Source organism: Poecilia reticulata, linkage group LG9, assembly GCF_000633615.1.
Source record: "Poecilia reticulata strain Guanapo linkage group LG9, Guppy_female_1.0+MT, whole genome shotgun sequence".
Taxonomy (NCBI): domain Eukaryota; kingdom Metazoa; phylum Chordata; class Actinopteri; order Cyprinodontiformes; family Poeciliidae; genus Poecilia; species Poecilia reticulata.
Genome location: NC_024339.1, coordinates 5978638 through 5992004, shown reverse-complemented (window position 1 = coordinate 5992004; position 13367 = coordinate 5978638). Strand labels below are relative to the sequence as shown.

The window sequence follows — 13367 nt, the reverse complement described above, 5'->3', positions numbered from 1 at the left end:
TGTGTGTGTGTGTGTGTGTGTGTGTGTGTGTGTGTGTGTGTGTGTGTGCGTGAGCGTGTGCGTGTGCGTGAGCGTGAGCGTGTGCGCGTGTGTGCGTGTGTTCGTGCGTGCGTGCGTGCGTGAGTGAGTGAGCGTGCGTGCGTGCGTGCGTGAGTGAGTGAGCGTGCGTGCGTGCGTGCGTGTGTGCGTGTGTGTAGTTGTCTAGCTATACTATTTTGGATCATTTCTGACATACTAACCTTCTGAAGACCGACAGGCTTTATGGGGACCAAAATCACGTTCTGGTATTGTAGATGATCTTGTTCAGAGTTATAGGTCAGACGTTTGGGTCAAAAGGTAAGGAGGAAATTATGGTTTGGTTAAGGTTATGGATAGGTATTAGTTGGGCTGGGGATAAAGGTCTCTGTTACGTATTAAAGCAAATACTAAAATGAATGGAAGTCGATAGAAAATCTTAATATGGGTAGAAATACAAACTTGTGGGGGAAAGGGAGCTTCAGGTTGGTTTTAGTGGAAAGAATTGGAAATGTTCTCGAGAAGAATGTAAATTTTAAGGCCAAAACTGAACTTTTCTTTCTGCTATTATCAGAAAATCTTATTCGCTCACTGAAAAAATGAGTTTGTGCTTAACCACAATTACAAATTCAATCACATAGTAAAAGGATATTTTTAAGAAAGATTAAAAAGGTCTTGTAAGAATCATGTTTTAACTCTGTGCTTTGCTGAATATTGTAGGAGCCAAAATGCCATGTGAGTAATTTACTTTAGCTCAGTTAGCGGGCAGCCCTGCCTGTAAATAAATAAAACATATTTTTGATTGAAATGCCAGTAGCAAAGCAACAGATTACCATCCCACATTTTGGCAGCTTGCTGTTTTTCTCTTTGCATCCATTCGGTGACACTCGCGTCTTCACATTCTCTGTTTGCATTCTTTGGTTTGTGGCCAAACATCATCACCCTGGAAAGCTCCAGCATTTTGCCTCTGCTGCTCTGTTTGTTTCCATCTTTGCTCCAAATGGCACGAATTGTTTTCAGACACCATTTATCTGAGAGGTGTCACATCACCGTGCACATTGTTCCACTGGTGACGGGACACTTTTAGAGAAGCTGGGTCTAGGTAAGAGCCAGGTTATTACGATAGCCCTCTGACAAAACGGGAACTATCTTTCTACTCATTTTTCTCCAGCATCCAATATTTCCGGTATTGATACATTGTCCGATACTCGATACTGCAGCCTCAAGAACAGCGCGCTTTGATGAGTTTAGGAAATGAATCTGTTTGTTGTGTTTTACATATGTTGCAGTCACAGTTGAATACGTTTTGAGAAATCCGCCATAGTATTACGACAATATCGTTCTTCATTACAGTTCTACAAAAAGTAATCCTTCTGTTTCATGAGCTTTGTGTTTTGCATGGAATGTGATAAAACCTAACGAGTGTTTCAGCTGTGCTCTCCCACACTCATCTAGCATTTCAGGACTCCAAAGTAAACCAAATGACAGACAGATGGGGAGATGCATCAACCAGAATATTTTCTCTTTCACCATAAACATCTTTGTTTTTTAACTGTCTTTAGCATCTTATAGCAAATGGTTAGCACAGCTGGTACGGTGAAAACAGCAGTCTGTGTGTTCCTTTAGTAAATATAACTCCTTACCTTCACGCTGTGACTACCTAAAAGTTGCTAACATTTCTGAATCTCCATGTTCCATAACAAACAGAGGTTACTTTGTTTAGTGTGCTGACGGTTTGCTCTCCCTTGCTTTCATACCCTTAATGAACTGCAGACACGTTTTGGTATGTTACATAAAACACAATTTCTTATTAAATCATCTCAAACGTCTGTGTTCTTCCTATGTTGTAAGCACTTTGCTAATCCTTAAAAAATATGCAACTGTGAGTCCTCTTTGCTCAGTAACAACTTCCAGATGAAAGTGCTATGTGGTTAGCAGATCCATTTTGTGGCACCTGGGTATGTCGTGTTAACGAATCATAAAAAAGATCACATTTTTTGCCATTCCGACATCGGTCCCTGGTGAGGGCTGATCAAGCTGAAAGGCATCCGACTCGAGTCAACAGGTGATTCCTCAATCTGTCTCTAGAAATGGATTTTCCATAAACAACCTGGTGTGCACTCTGTTAGTTTTCAGTGTAAAAATGACTGGTGTAAAACAATTTGACAAACTATTGACTGGAACGCCAAAATCCGACTATGGAAAATTGATTAGAGTTTGACCCGGAATAGCCCGAGTGTTTTCCGAACACAGACATACCATCCGTTTTGTGTTCATGGGTCCATTACCTCAAACTGAGTGCGGACGCATGTGTAATCGTCTTGTTTATGTTGGAAAACCTTTCCAGTAAGTAAAGGGGAAAAAAAGCTTTGTCTCTTGGAAATCTTTAAACAAATGACACCAGTCGGAGGAATGAGCTGACCATGGTTCTCTGATCTCATCAGACGGCTACTCCACCATTGACCAGAGGGACAAGGACTGCAAATACAAAACAGACGACGGGTCGGCGGACCTGACAGAAAGGGAACCATTAAAGGTACGCACAAGCCTCCTTCTCTGCTCCAACAATGATGTCAATCAGAAATATCGCTCCTTGTCCTCTGCCCGTGTGTCTCTCTGTTCTTTCTGCGGTGGTCCTCATTAGAAGCTCTTAATTCTATCGACTCTTCAAACAGGCTGGAAAGTCGTCATCCTCGGTTAACGTTGCCACCGCAGCTCAGCGCTGCGGACGCCCTCAGATCTCTGAGACACCAGTTAATTGCCCGTAAGCTTTTGCAGTCCATAAAGCAATTAATCTGGGGCTGATTAAAAGAACCGCCAACAAGCACGCTGTCCTGGAGACGAGCCTTGTTACAGAAACAAGCGCGCCGGCGAACTGTCGAGAGGTCGTCTGCTGATTATGCAGCCAGAGCTTGTTTATTATCGGTCAGAGCGAGAGGATTATGGCCGCGGAGGACGGCCGACATGTCGGATGACTTTCAAGTACTTTTTGGCTGTTTAGTTTTCATCTAGTTAAGTGTGTGATGGATGAGATTGGCCTTGTGGGAAAGTGAAAAGTCTGCCTGCGTCAGTTCATCTTATACATAAATTAAGGTTCCTATATTTACTTTTGAGGGAAGGTTTTAGGTAATTCTGAGTCGTATTAGAAGTTAGTTGCACATGTTTATAAAAAAAAAAAAAAGCGAGCTTTATATTGTCTTGGTGAGAGCTTATTGATATTAATATATATGTTTTATGAGGTTTAGAAAGAACGGGCATCCTTTTCCGTTCTGCCTGACCTCAAATGACTTATCTTACATGCGCTCTTGTGAAAAACTATCTACTTCCACCACAGTGGGCTTTGGATTTGATTATCAGTGAGATATGATGTTTACATTGATTGTTCAAAAGCTCATGGCATCATATCAAGGCTCGTCATCAAGCGTGCGCAGCTGCATCTGTCTTCTCACAGACTTTGAGACTAGAATGGTGAGAAACTAGAGGCTTTTTTTTTGTGTGTGATTTCACAGGTGCATACTATACTGAAACTCAGCTGTTAGCTAAAAATAGCCTTAAAACAAAATGAATGGTGGTGCATTTGCCCCAGAATTGGGAGGTTTTATATGAGGGGTGAAAAACTGTGAAAACATTGTTGTATGGGTGGAGAATGGATTATAAATAAAAGCAAATAAGAAGTCAGAAGCAGTAGCTCACCTACAGAGGAGAGCAGAGAGAAGCGAGGGTGTAAATAACTGAGGGTCTCACTGGGTCTCCAGTTGTCCTGTAGACCTTTTGCAACTACGTCACCTAATCAATCTTAGGTTTTAATGACACATTCAAACTGATTGCAGGATGGAATGATTGCGCAACCAATATCTGTGGTAATTTCCAATAATTCACCAGGCTCAAGCTTGTAAACAAAAGCTTCTCAATACTGAAATATATGCACTTTAATTTGTGCTTTAACGCTCCTTTTCTTATAGTCACCAAAGAAATCAGGCATTTTTGTAGACATAAACGAGCGTCTGGCGTAACTCTGCCATGTTTGACATCTAGTCTTATGAAAAATAATAGATTGCATCGAAACTGGTTGGTTTTATGGCACAGACCAGACTTTTAATAAATATAATCCTCCTTCTTTATCAATGCTAATACCAGTTTTGATGTGGGGGGGCCTTAGCATGACACCCACACTGCCATGCTGTTGGGTAGTGTTGAGCTTCACCTTGACTCCTGCAAACATTCTTCTTGTTACTGTGTCCAAACAGCTCCATATGCTTCACTGACTATGTATATTTATATATTTTCGTTTTACAGTTTGTAGAAAACTATGTTCCTCCAAAAGCTTAAACCAGTTTCTCCAAGACGTTGCAAAGTTTGTTTGTTTTTTTTTGTCATTTCTGTGGCGTAAAATTGCTTTACAAAGAAGCAATTTGTTCTTTGACTTGGTCTTCTACCTGCTTTGAATTCAACTTCTATCTGTTGATTTCTGTTTTGTATTGCTGTTTTCTGATTTTTTCTCTCCAAAGCTCTCCTTGTGGCAGGAAACTAACTCTGGCTTCTCTTATCCCTGGATGTGTGATGCATGTCTGTTTTTAAGCCTTTATATAAAATGTACTGACCTCTTTTTTGTTGTTTTTTTTGCTTTTTGTTTTTCCTAACTTGTCCTCCCTGTGGCGACAGAATGACACAAATAGGAAACACTATATCAGGAGTAACAGGCCTGCAGTCAGTCTGGTGGACGCTTGTGATGTTAAACCTCAGCCTGTTGACTCCTGGGTCTAAGTGCATGCATGGTAGGTCCCTGAAAAATCAAAAGTACAAACTAAAACATTACGCTGCACCTTCTAGATTTGATCCTTACATCATTTTCATCCTACCAAGTTCATCATTTCATTCCTTTCCCCCCCTTCCTCACTTCTCACTGCACCATGTAGAATAATTAATTTTGTCTTTGATCAGCTAGCTTAAACATCCTTCTGCACTGCTCACTGAAAACAGACTCCAGATCAGCTGACACTCAACTTTTATGAGACCCATTAAACAGCAGCAATCCCTGAATCAGTTCAAAATGATCAGATCCAGTGACATAGAAAGGCTAAACACCTGGTTCTGTTCTGGAGACGACTCTGGAACATCAGCAGATTATTGTGCAGAGAAGGATTCTTGAGAAAAAATCAAGAAAATGCGTCTAGACAAAGCTGGGCATCCTCTTTATGAGACTGCTAGACAACAACAGTACTTGTGTTTCCATTCACCTTTCAATTGCACAAATTGGAATTCTGAAAATAAATTTCTTTAATGGGAAACCCTGCAATTTTGAAAAAACTTTATTCAGTAAAATGGTTTTTGCACTAACATGACATGGTTTTCTGGCTAATCTAAAATGGTTTATTTGGGAAAACTTTTTTTTCGCATCACACGAGTCATTTGATCAACAACCGGATGTTTACTACTGGGGGAAAAGACGAAGAAGACAACAGGAAGTGGTACAAGGTTGATGGAGCAGGATGTTTTTTTAATGACTTATTGTGTGAACAAACTTGCAGTTAAATTTACGTGTAATTTTACTGCATTTGTTATTTAACGGAAACTCCTCTATTGCGAAATTGTGTTTATTATAACTTTTTTAGGTGTAAAAGTTTACTCTCATAGTATTATAACTTTATTCTCATGATTTTATGACTTGTCCAAATTTTTTTTATTCGTATCACCCAAATATCTTAGAAGCTAGCGTTATTTCAAAACAGAAATCGTCGAACAGAGGTTAAATTCTTCCAATCAAGTGTGGCTTTTGAGATGATATCCTCGTCCAATCGCGTCGCTCTTCAGTTTGTTCATCCAATCGGACACGGTCCTTGAGAAACGCTGTGTTTTTCTTTGTTTTTTTTGGTCACTCGTCCAGTCAGAAACATCGACTTCTTCTTCTCCTACATCCCAAAACCCGCAGCGCAATACGGCCAACATCGGTCTTGTAAATACTCCAGCAGGCCTCTCTTCTCTGTTTCACTCGCCGAGCATTGACAGAGTTTGGTCTCTGTCTACAATTGGACTCCACCTCCCTCATTGAAATGTGCGTCTCCGCTCTCCTGACGGCCTCTGCTGAACCGGCGATAGAGAGAGGGGAGTCATTCTTCTTCTTCTTCATCTTTCTGTAGAGATCCTCCAGGGGACTCAGGTGGCTCTTAATGAAAGCCTCCTGGGAGAACCATCCAGATATGTGCAGGAAGCCCTGCCTGTCTGCAAAAAAAAAAAGAAAACTCAAAGTGGTGCAAAATGAGTTTCTCAAGGTTGCCAGCTGATCAAGGTTTGACCTCTGCTCTTCTCGTTGTTTCATCAGCAGCGTGCCTCTCCTCCTGCCTCCTCATCCTGATTTTCGTCCCCTTATCAGCCGTCATTCATTCAGTTGTTTGTTCCCATACATTGTGCGGTCATAGTAGCTCACACAGTAAAGTCGTTTGTTTGTTTTTATATTTTGTTCCTCTTCTTAGAAAAAATGAAATGAAATGGAAAGGTAAGTTGTGTTCTCGCAGGATTTCATCCAGAACATGAAGCATCTGTTCGGCCATCTTTGGCTCTCATCTGCACTGCCGAGGCCGAATCAATAACAGTGATGACTTTTAAAGGGCATATATCAACATTTTAGTGATAATGTGGCTTTAATTTTGCTCTAGTTATATTAATTTCAATGAGTAAAATAGATAACAATTTGGGGAGGAAATGGGAAACAATGTCAGTGGAGAATTTGGTTGAAAGTTGTGACAAGTTGATGTAATCAGTTCATTAGTTGGATATAGGAATTCAAAATCTAAAATTTTGATATTTTATTTTTGATCTCAGTTGAAACACTATGCTGTATTCAGTTTCATATTATTCAGCAATGTGAGAGCAAGAGAAGTGAACAAATATTGAATATAAAGTCAACGTAGATCTTTTTTTTTCCTTTTGGTTGAAGTCTCTTTACTGAAAATGAACCCTGGGTCTAAACATACATTTATTTGTGTATGAACTCCATGCTCCTATTCTTTCCCGTGAATATCTCCGTCACCATGTTGTAAAACTGTCCTCGTTCGACCTTATTTTTAAAATTCAAAATAATCGTAACGGAGACGATCGACAAACTGGAACGGTTCTTTTCCGACTATTTTTAGCATTTTCCTGATTGTTCACAACTTCATAGAAGAAGAGCAGCTGTTGTCACTGTGCATTTATGGCTCATCAGAAAGACTAAATATGTCACACAAGGTCACTAAATTATATTAGACAGACTGGGCAGTCTGGAGAATCTTTTGGGAAAGTAATAGTGCTCACTCCTTTTTCTTTGTAATACATTACATCCATTCAACATATTAAGATCTTTTTTTTTTTGTCAAGAAAACGGTCTGAAGTGCTCACTACAAGACAAAATATGATGATATCTGCCCTTTAAGTAATCTGAGTTACTGTTGCATATATGCGTCATTATCCACACAATTTAAATGAAGCGGCCTGAATTTATTTTGGAAGAAAACTCAAATTTTCTTGTTCTTTCCATCTGCTGGGATTGTTCTAATATTTGTTTTCCTTTCTCCGTGTGCTTTAGGCTTAAGACAGCAAATAGTGTGACATCCCCAGCTACAAGAGGATCTCTTATATCACCACTGCCATTTCACAGGAGCTCATTTTTGGAGAGGGACTTTGTACAGAAAAGAGGATTTCAAACGAATATGGCCATAACAGAGACTACCCAGTAGCAGTCGAGTTTTTCAGAAGAAGAAAAAAAAAATATATATATATATATATAAAAGAGTAATGACACTTCCTACTCTGTCATATCTACATTCCTCGACATCATGTGAATTTTCCAGTGTTGACTCTTGCTCTGAGAGTAAATTTCGATGGAGGCTGGCGGGAGCGCGACGGGAAGAAGAGGAAAAGTAAAGCGGAACAGAGGGAAAAGGAACGTGCAATGAAAGGATACGGGAAAAGGACGCTCCTTTTCTTTTTGGTGTGGTTAAGGGAGTTTTGGAGAATATGGATTTGTTTGATTTTGGTACGTCGTTGTGATCAGAGTTGGGGAAAGAGAGCAGAGAGAAACAAAAGGAGATAACCAAGCCTGAGAGGAGCCGTAGCATTGTAGAGGAAAAGATTAAAGAGTCTTTCCTCATGAACTAAAAATAATAAGAAAAAAAAATCTGTCTGGGTTCACTGTGTTTTTTTTTTGTTGTTTTTTTTTTTAATACCAAAAAACAACCCCCCCCAAAAAACAGGACTGCTTTTACTTCAGAATTGTGCATCAGGTGATCGGTGTCCATGTTTTGTAGTCAAGAACTTGCAAGTTGGGATCTGGGGAGAAGACAAGTGACATTCTGAGCAAGACTGGAGTTTCATCCTTCACACGGAAAGCTCAAACGGTTCCTAAACCAAATCGGAGGAGAGTCTCTTTCGTCCAGTTCGAGCTTCACGGCTTCGCTCACGCAGCCGCCATTTCCCGTGTGACACTCTCAAGTTGCGTAGCGGCACGGCGAGTTTTCCAGACGGTCGCTGTTCCGTCAGTGGTGTGTATCGGAGAGGATTCAAGGCATTATGTTTATAAATGAATCTGTGTTTCTGAGGAGAAGCAGACTGTAAAATAACAATAATAATAATGAGGATTCGTCTAAAATCATTTATGTTGGATTTTATATAAATGTATATTAGAGTCAGACAAACGGAAAACTTGAAAAAAAAAAAAAAAAACAGGAAAAATTGTGATAAAAAAAAAAAAATCTGATTTCTTACCTGTATATTAATATCACCTTGTTTGGAAAGCACATTTCATTTGATGAAGGTTCACTGTTGTTTGTAAACAAGAAATAACTCTCTTGCAAAACTTAAACGTGTGTCAAAGCATCGTCGAGCCGCACCGGCGATCACCTATTTATATTTTGTATTTGTGGGAAAAGGGTTACAGGAAGGAAAATGAATCTGGATCCATGTTCTGTGGCAGCTCCTGTGTCTTCAAAACAGGAACAAGAGATGATTTTAAATTTTTAGAAAAAGTATATATAAATATATATATCTATCTTCCTCATGCGTTTGTACGTGATTCGATTGCCACCAACTCACCTAATCTGCTGCATCTTAAAGGAAATGATTCAGTCGTGAGCATGAAGATGTTTGTATTCTATTCTTTCCTTTTCCAAGTGCCAGTTTTCTTTTCTTCGTGGCGTCATTTGGGTGTTACTTAATCCGCTCGTGCAGGAAGACGGCTGGAGACGAGAAGGACAGCGCTGTAAATTAAAGATGGGGTCTTATAGTATATATATATTTTTTACAGTCCAGATGCAGAATCGTCGTTGCCATTGCAGAGAAGTCGAACCCCATCTGGTTTCCATGCGTCTGTCACTCAAGGCGAACGGCATGTGCCTGCGTTCAAGTCCGAGTTGATTTTTGATTCCTTTTTTCTTTTCTTTTTTTTGTTTGTGACGTATGTGACTTTGTAAAGCTTGCATATTTTACAGTGTTTACAAAGGTGTACGTTGTGGTTTAAAAAAAAAAATCAATGGCGTTTTAAAAAAAGAATCGTTCCTGTATGTTAAAACCCAGATTTCTAGAAGGAAAAAAAAAAAGAAATGTCGTCATAACCCGAACAACCCCTCCTGTGTGTCGTCAGACGTGCGTGCTTTCATCGGACGAAGTCCCACGTTGACCGTCTCCTCCTTCTCGAATGCACTACCACAACCAAAGGATCGGGAGTTGTGCTCATCATTTCTAAAGTAATAAAGGGCTCTCGGTTGTGTGAATGTGCAGCCCGCTCCCAACAGTTGTACATTCGCAGAACGCAGAGCCACGCGACTGTGCCGTTTAAAATCCACGGACACACACACACACAAACGTGCTGAATCGAGACAAACCTACCTGTGTAGATGCAACCGATTCAAGACCGTGAAACTAAAGTAACTGAGTAGCAGATGTGTTTGTACCTATCATGTGCCTTAATCTTTTCCATGCTAGATAAAGAGAACTGTGTTTTATATAACTCCCATTCCACAAATTCCCTTTCCTTTGTGGAATGGGGGTCTGACCCCTAGTGTCAGACCCCCGACCCTTCCTGACCCATACCATTCAGCTCATCAATCCATCAATCCATCCATCCAGGCCCCTCTAGCCCAACTTCGACCTCACTGTCCCCCTCCTAAGTAGTTTAGACTGTTGGCGGGTTGCTGCCTTGATTTACATTGTAATATAAACTTTTAATGAGGTAGAGAGCATTTGACAAATGGGTTTGATTTCCTAGAGAAGTAAAGCCGTCGAAGCTTTCGTAGCGAGCAGGAGCGATGCCACAGTGACAGAATGTAATGTGTTAATTTTACTAATACCCAGAGGCAAATATTACGCTTGTTAAACATAATGGAAAAATACTGGTTTGTAGAGTATAAATTTGGTGTGTTTTCAATAAATCATGCCTGGAAATTAAGGGTCGTCTGGTTTTGTGTCTTATTTGCTTACAGTCCAAGCCAATCACTTTAAAGGGCCAGCGTTGTGTAAAATCGACTTTTTAGATCTTGACGCCACGTGTTATTCCTTCATCAAAAACAAGCCTGTAGTGATGCCTTCATTCTTTCATCCATGTTTGAGAAATCCCTTAATCTACCATGGCAACGATTCAGCTGTGCAAAACACTTGAGTGGACCTAGCGCCACCTTAGGTCCACTCAAGTGGAGGCTTCCAAGCCTCTCCAGATCTGCCTCACAGAGCAGCCCTCCTCCCATGACTCCCCCACTCTGCTCCTTCAGACTAGCAAACACCTGGTGAAACTGTGCATCTACTGAGCTTGTTACACGAGCTACTTCCCAGTGCAACGCTAGTAAAAACCTTAAAGGGTTAACAGAGGAGCGACGACGTGATGACTTCCCGAAGGCGGAGTTTTCAGAGCTAGTAGGAGAGAGAGGCCCAATTTTCAGGTGTTAAATTACAAAGTCAAATTCCTTTTAAGTCATGTTTGACATATACAACCTATTTATAACAAATAAAGGTAACATATTTATTGTGAATATGCAGTGCCTGAAAAATACACACTACCCCTTTAAAGTAGGGCAAAGTGCGTTTTCTTCCTCCTATGGTTTTTCTTCACATTTTTTCAGGTAAGTCTCCTTGGGTGTCGAGAATGTGGCTTAATTTAGCCACGAATGCAAAACTACTCGCTCCACCAAGCAGTGGCGGTTTCCGATATTGGCAAAATGGACAACCGCCCAGGGCGGCATGAGCGAAAAGGTGGTTCACTCGGTGCCAAACGGGTTAAAAGTATATCAGACCTTTATGGAAGAGCTGCAAGAAGAAATACACACTTAGTCTGGTTTGCAGTTTGTCCAAAGAGATGTAGACACAGAAAAAGGTGTTTTAGTAAGATGAGACCACAATTCTAAAAACAACCCTAAAAATACAGCCACAACTGCATTGTACTATAGTCTTAACTGTGCTGTTCTCATTTAGCTTTAAGGAGAACATCGTCATAATTAATAGTAATAAATGCCTGTCTCATACACAATGTGTTTCATTTAGTGAATTGAGTTACTAAAAATAAATTGTGCCTTTCAAATTTTTGCACCTGTAGTTGTGGTCAATAATTTGTGAATTGTACGTTTTGGCCTTCCTTTTAAGTTTTGTTAAAATCCGAAAGACAACTAGTGTATACCGTGAACCTCCAGCAAACTTGTCACAAAAACGGTATGATCTAGAAATCAACAGATCTAGGGTTACCCACAATCTAATACATTTCAGTGATTCTTGAGAATAGGGACAAAATGGGTTTTAATTTTCCCATATATATATATTTTTATTTCTCAACCTTATGTATGCAAACATGACAAATAATGTTTTGGAAATGTAAAGATGCTAAGGTCCAGGCTCCCAGTTGCAACATTTAAAAAAAAAAAAAAATTTTAATTGACCTGACCTAGAGCTTTGTCATCACCATCTGACAAAAATAAATATAAAATAATTTTTAATGACCCTATTAGTGATATTTTTACTCATTTTACAGACAAATGTTTCTCAACAAACAAAATATTAAAACAAAAAACAACAAAAAGTCCATCTGACGGAGTTGACAGTGCATGACAGAGTTGACACAGAACTGAAGGTGGTGACAAACTAGTGAGTAAAAAGAAAAACTTGATACATGTGAAGTAATGCAATTTATGTAAAATGCATTAAAATTAATTCATTGCACATTTAAGTGAGATTAGACAACAATTTCACTGAAAGAGTCACAAAAACTCTGATGGAGTTGACATCTGACGGAGTTGACAAAATGCCAAACTACCTCAATTTATATGATATTCTGAAGGAGGCCATATTGTAGCTCATCAAGTCCATGAAATCTTTACAATATTCCAAAATTAAGGTTATATTTCACAAAATGTCATCAAAGTTTTGTAAATTGTCAGTTATGGAGTTGACACATCATGGTTGTGGCAAACAACTTAGGAATAAAAAGAAAAAACTAAAGAATAACATAAGCTAACTAGCCCTCTTAGCAAAGGAAGAGAAAGGAAGAGTTCTGGTGCCCCCCAATAATGCCTGATTTTTTTTTTTTTTTACATTCTTTTCATGTCTGACGGTGTTGACAAAAACTAGGGACAAATTTCAATGGAGTTGGAAAATATCCATCCATCTTCTTTACACCCTTGTCCCTTGGTGGGTTTGGGAGGGTTGCTGGTGCCTATCTCCAGCTAACATTTCGGGTGAGAGGCAGGGTACACTCTGGACAGGTCACTAGTCTGTCGCAGGGCAACATAGAGACAGACAGGACAAACAACCTTGCACACACACTCACACCTAGGGACAATTTAGACAATTAATCTGTCATGTTTTTGGACTGTGGGAGGAGACCGGAGTACCCGGAGAAAACCCACGCATGCAGAAAGACCCCAGGCCGGGAATCGAACCCAGAACCTTCTTGCTACAAGGCTACAACTCTACCAACTGTGCTACTGTGCAGCCCTTTGGAAAATATATAAAAATTATTTTTTATTCAATTTATTGATACTTTTCTAATTATTTATATGACTAGTTATACTTAATTGTCATTATATATAATTTTAGTATTTCTTTAATTGTTTTAAACTATTATGATGTGTTGAGTTCTGCTCCTGGATAAAGGATTTTACAGGCATCATCCACCGACTACAATGTTTAAAATAAAAAAAAATATTCAGCAAACACCAGGAAAATATATATTGTTGTGCTCACATGACCCAGGTTAGTTTAGTCAGATATTTGAAAAAAATTATATTTTGTTTATATTTTATTCAAATTTTGTGCTTTATCCATAGGACAGGTCCTATGGACCTGTAACAGCGACATGGAATTGTTTTCATTTGTGTAGAAATAGCGAATGACTATTATAA

At 39.5% G+C, this 13367-nt stretch overlaps 1 protein-coding gene across 9 annotated transcripts in view; it reads left to right on the top strand.

Moving 5' to 3' along the window:
* The window catches only part of arvcfb (ARVCF delta catenin family member b), a 153195-nt gene extending 142763 nt beyond the window's left edge, over positions 1 to 10432 (top strand). For 8 of the 9 annotated variants that reach the window (XM_008417644.2, XM_017306596.1, XM_008417640.2 and 5 more), the window contains 3 exons: positions 2460 to 2551; positions 4678 to 4790; positions 7577 to 10432. In XM_008417644.2, coding sequence (XP_008415866.1) covers positions 2460 to 2551; positions 4678 to 4779 — 194 coding nt within the window. In that variant the 3' untranslated portion in view covers positions 4780 to 4790; positions 7577 to 10432. The remainder of the gene's footprint in view (positions 1 to 2459; positions 2552 to 4677; positions 4791 to 7576) is intronic. The other variant, XM_008417642.2, reaches the window with a different exon arrangement.
* Positions 10433 to 13367: the final 2935 nt, after the last annotated feature.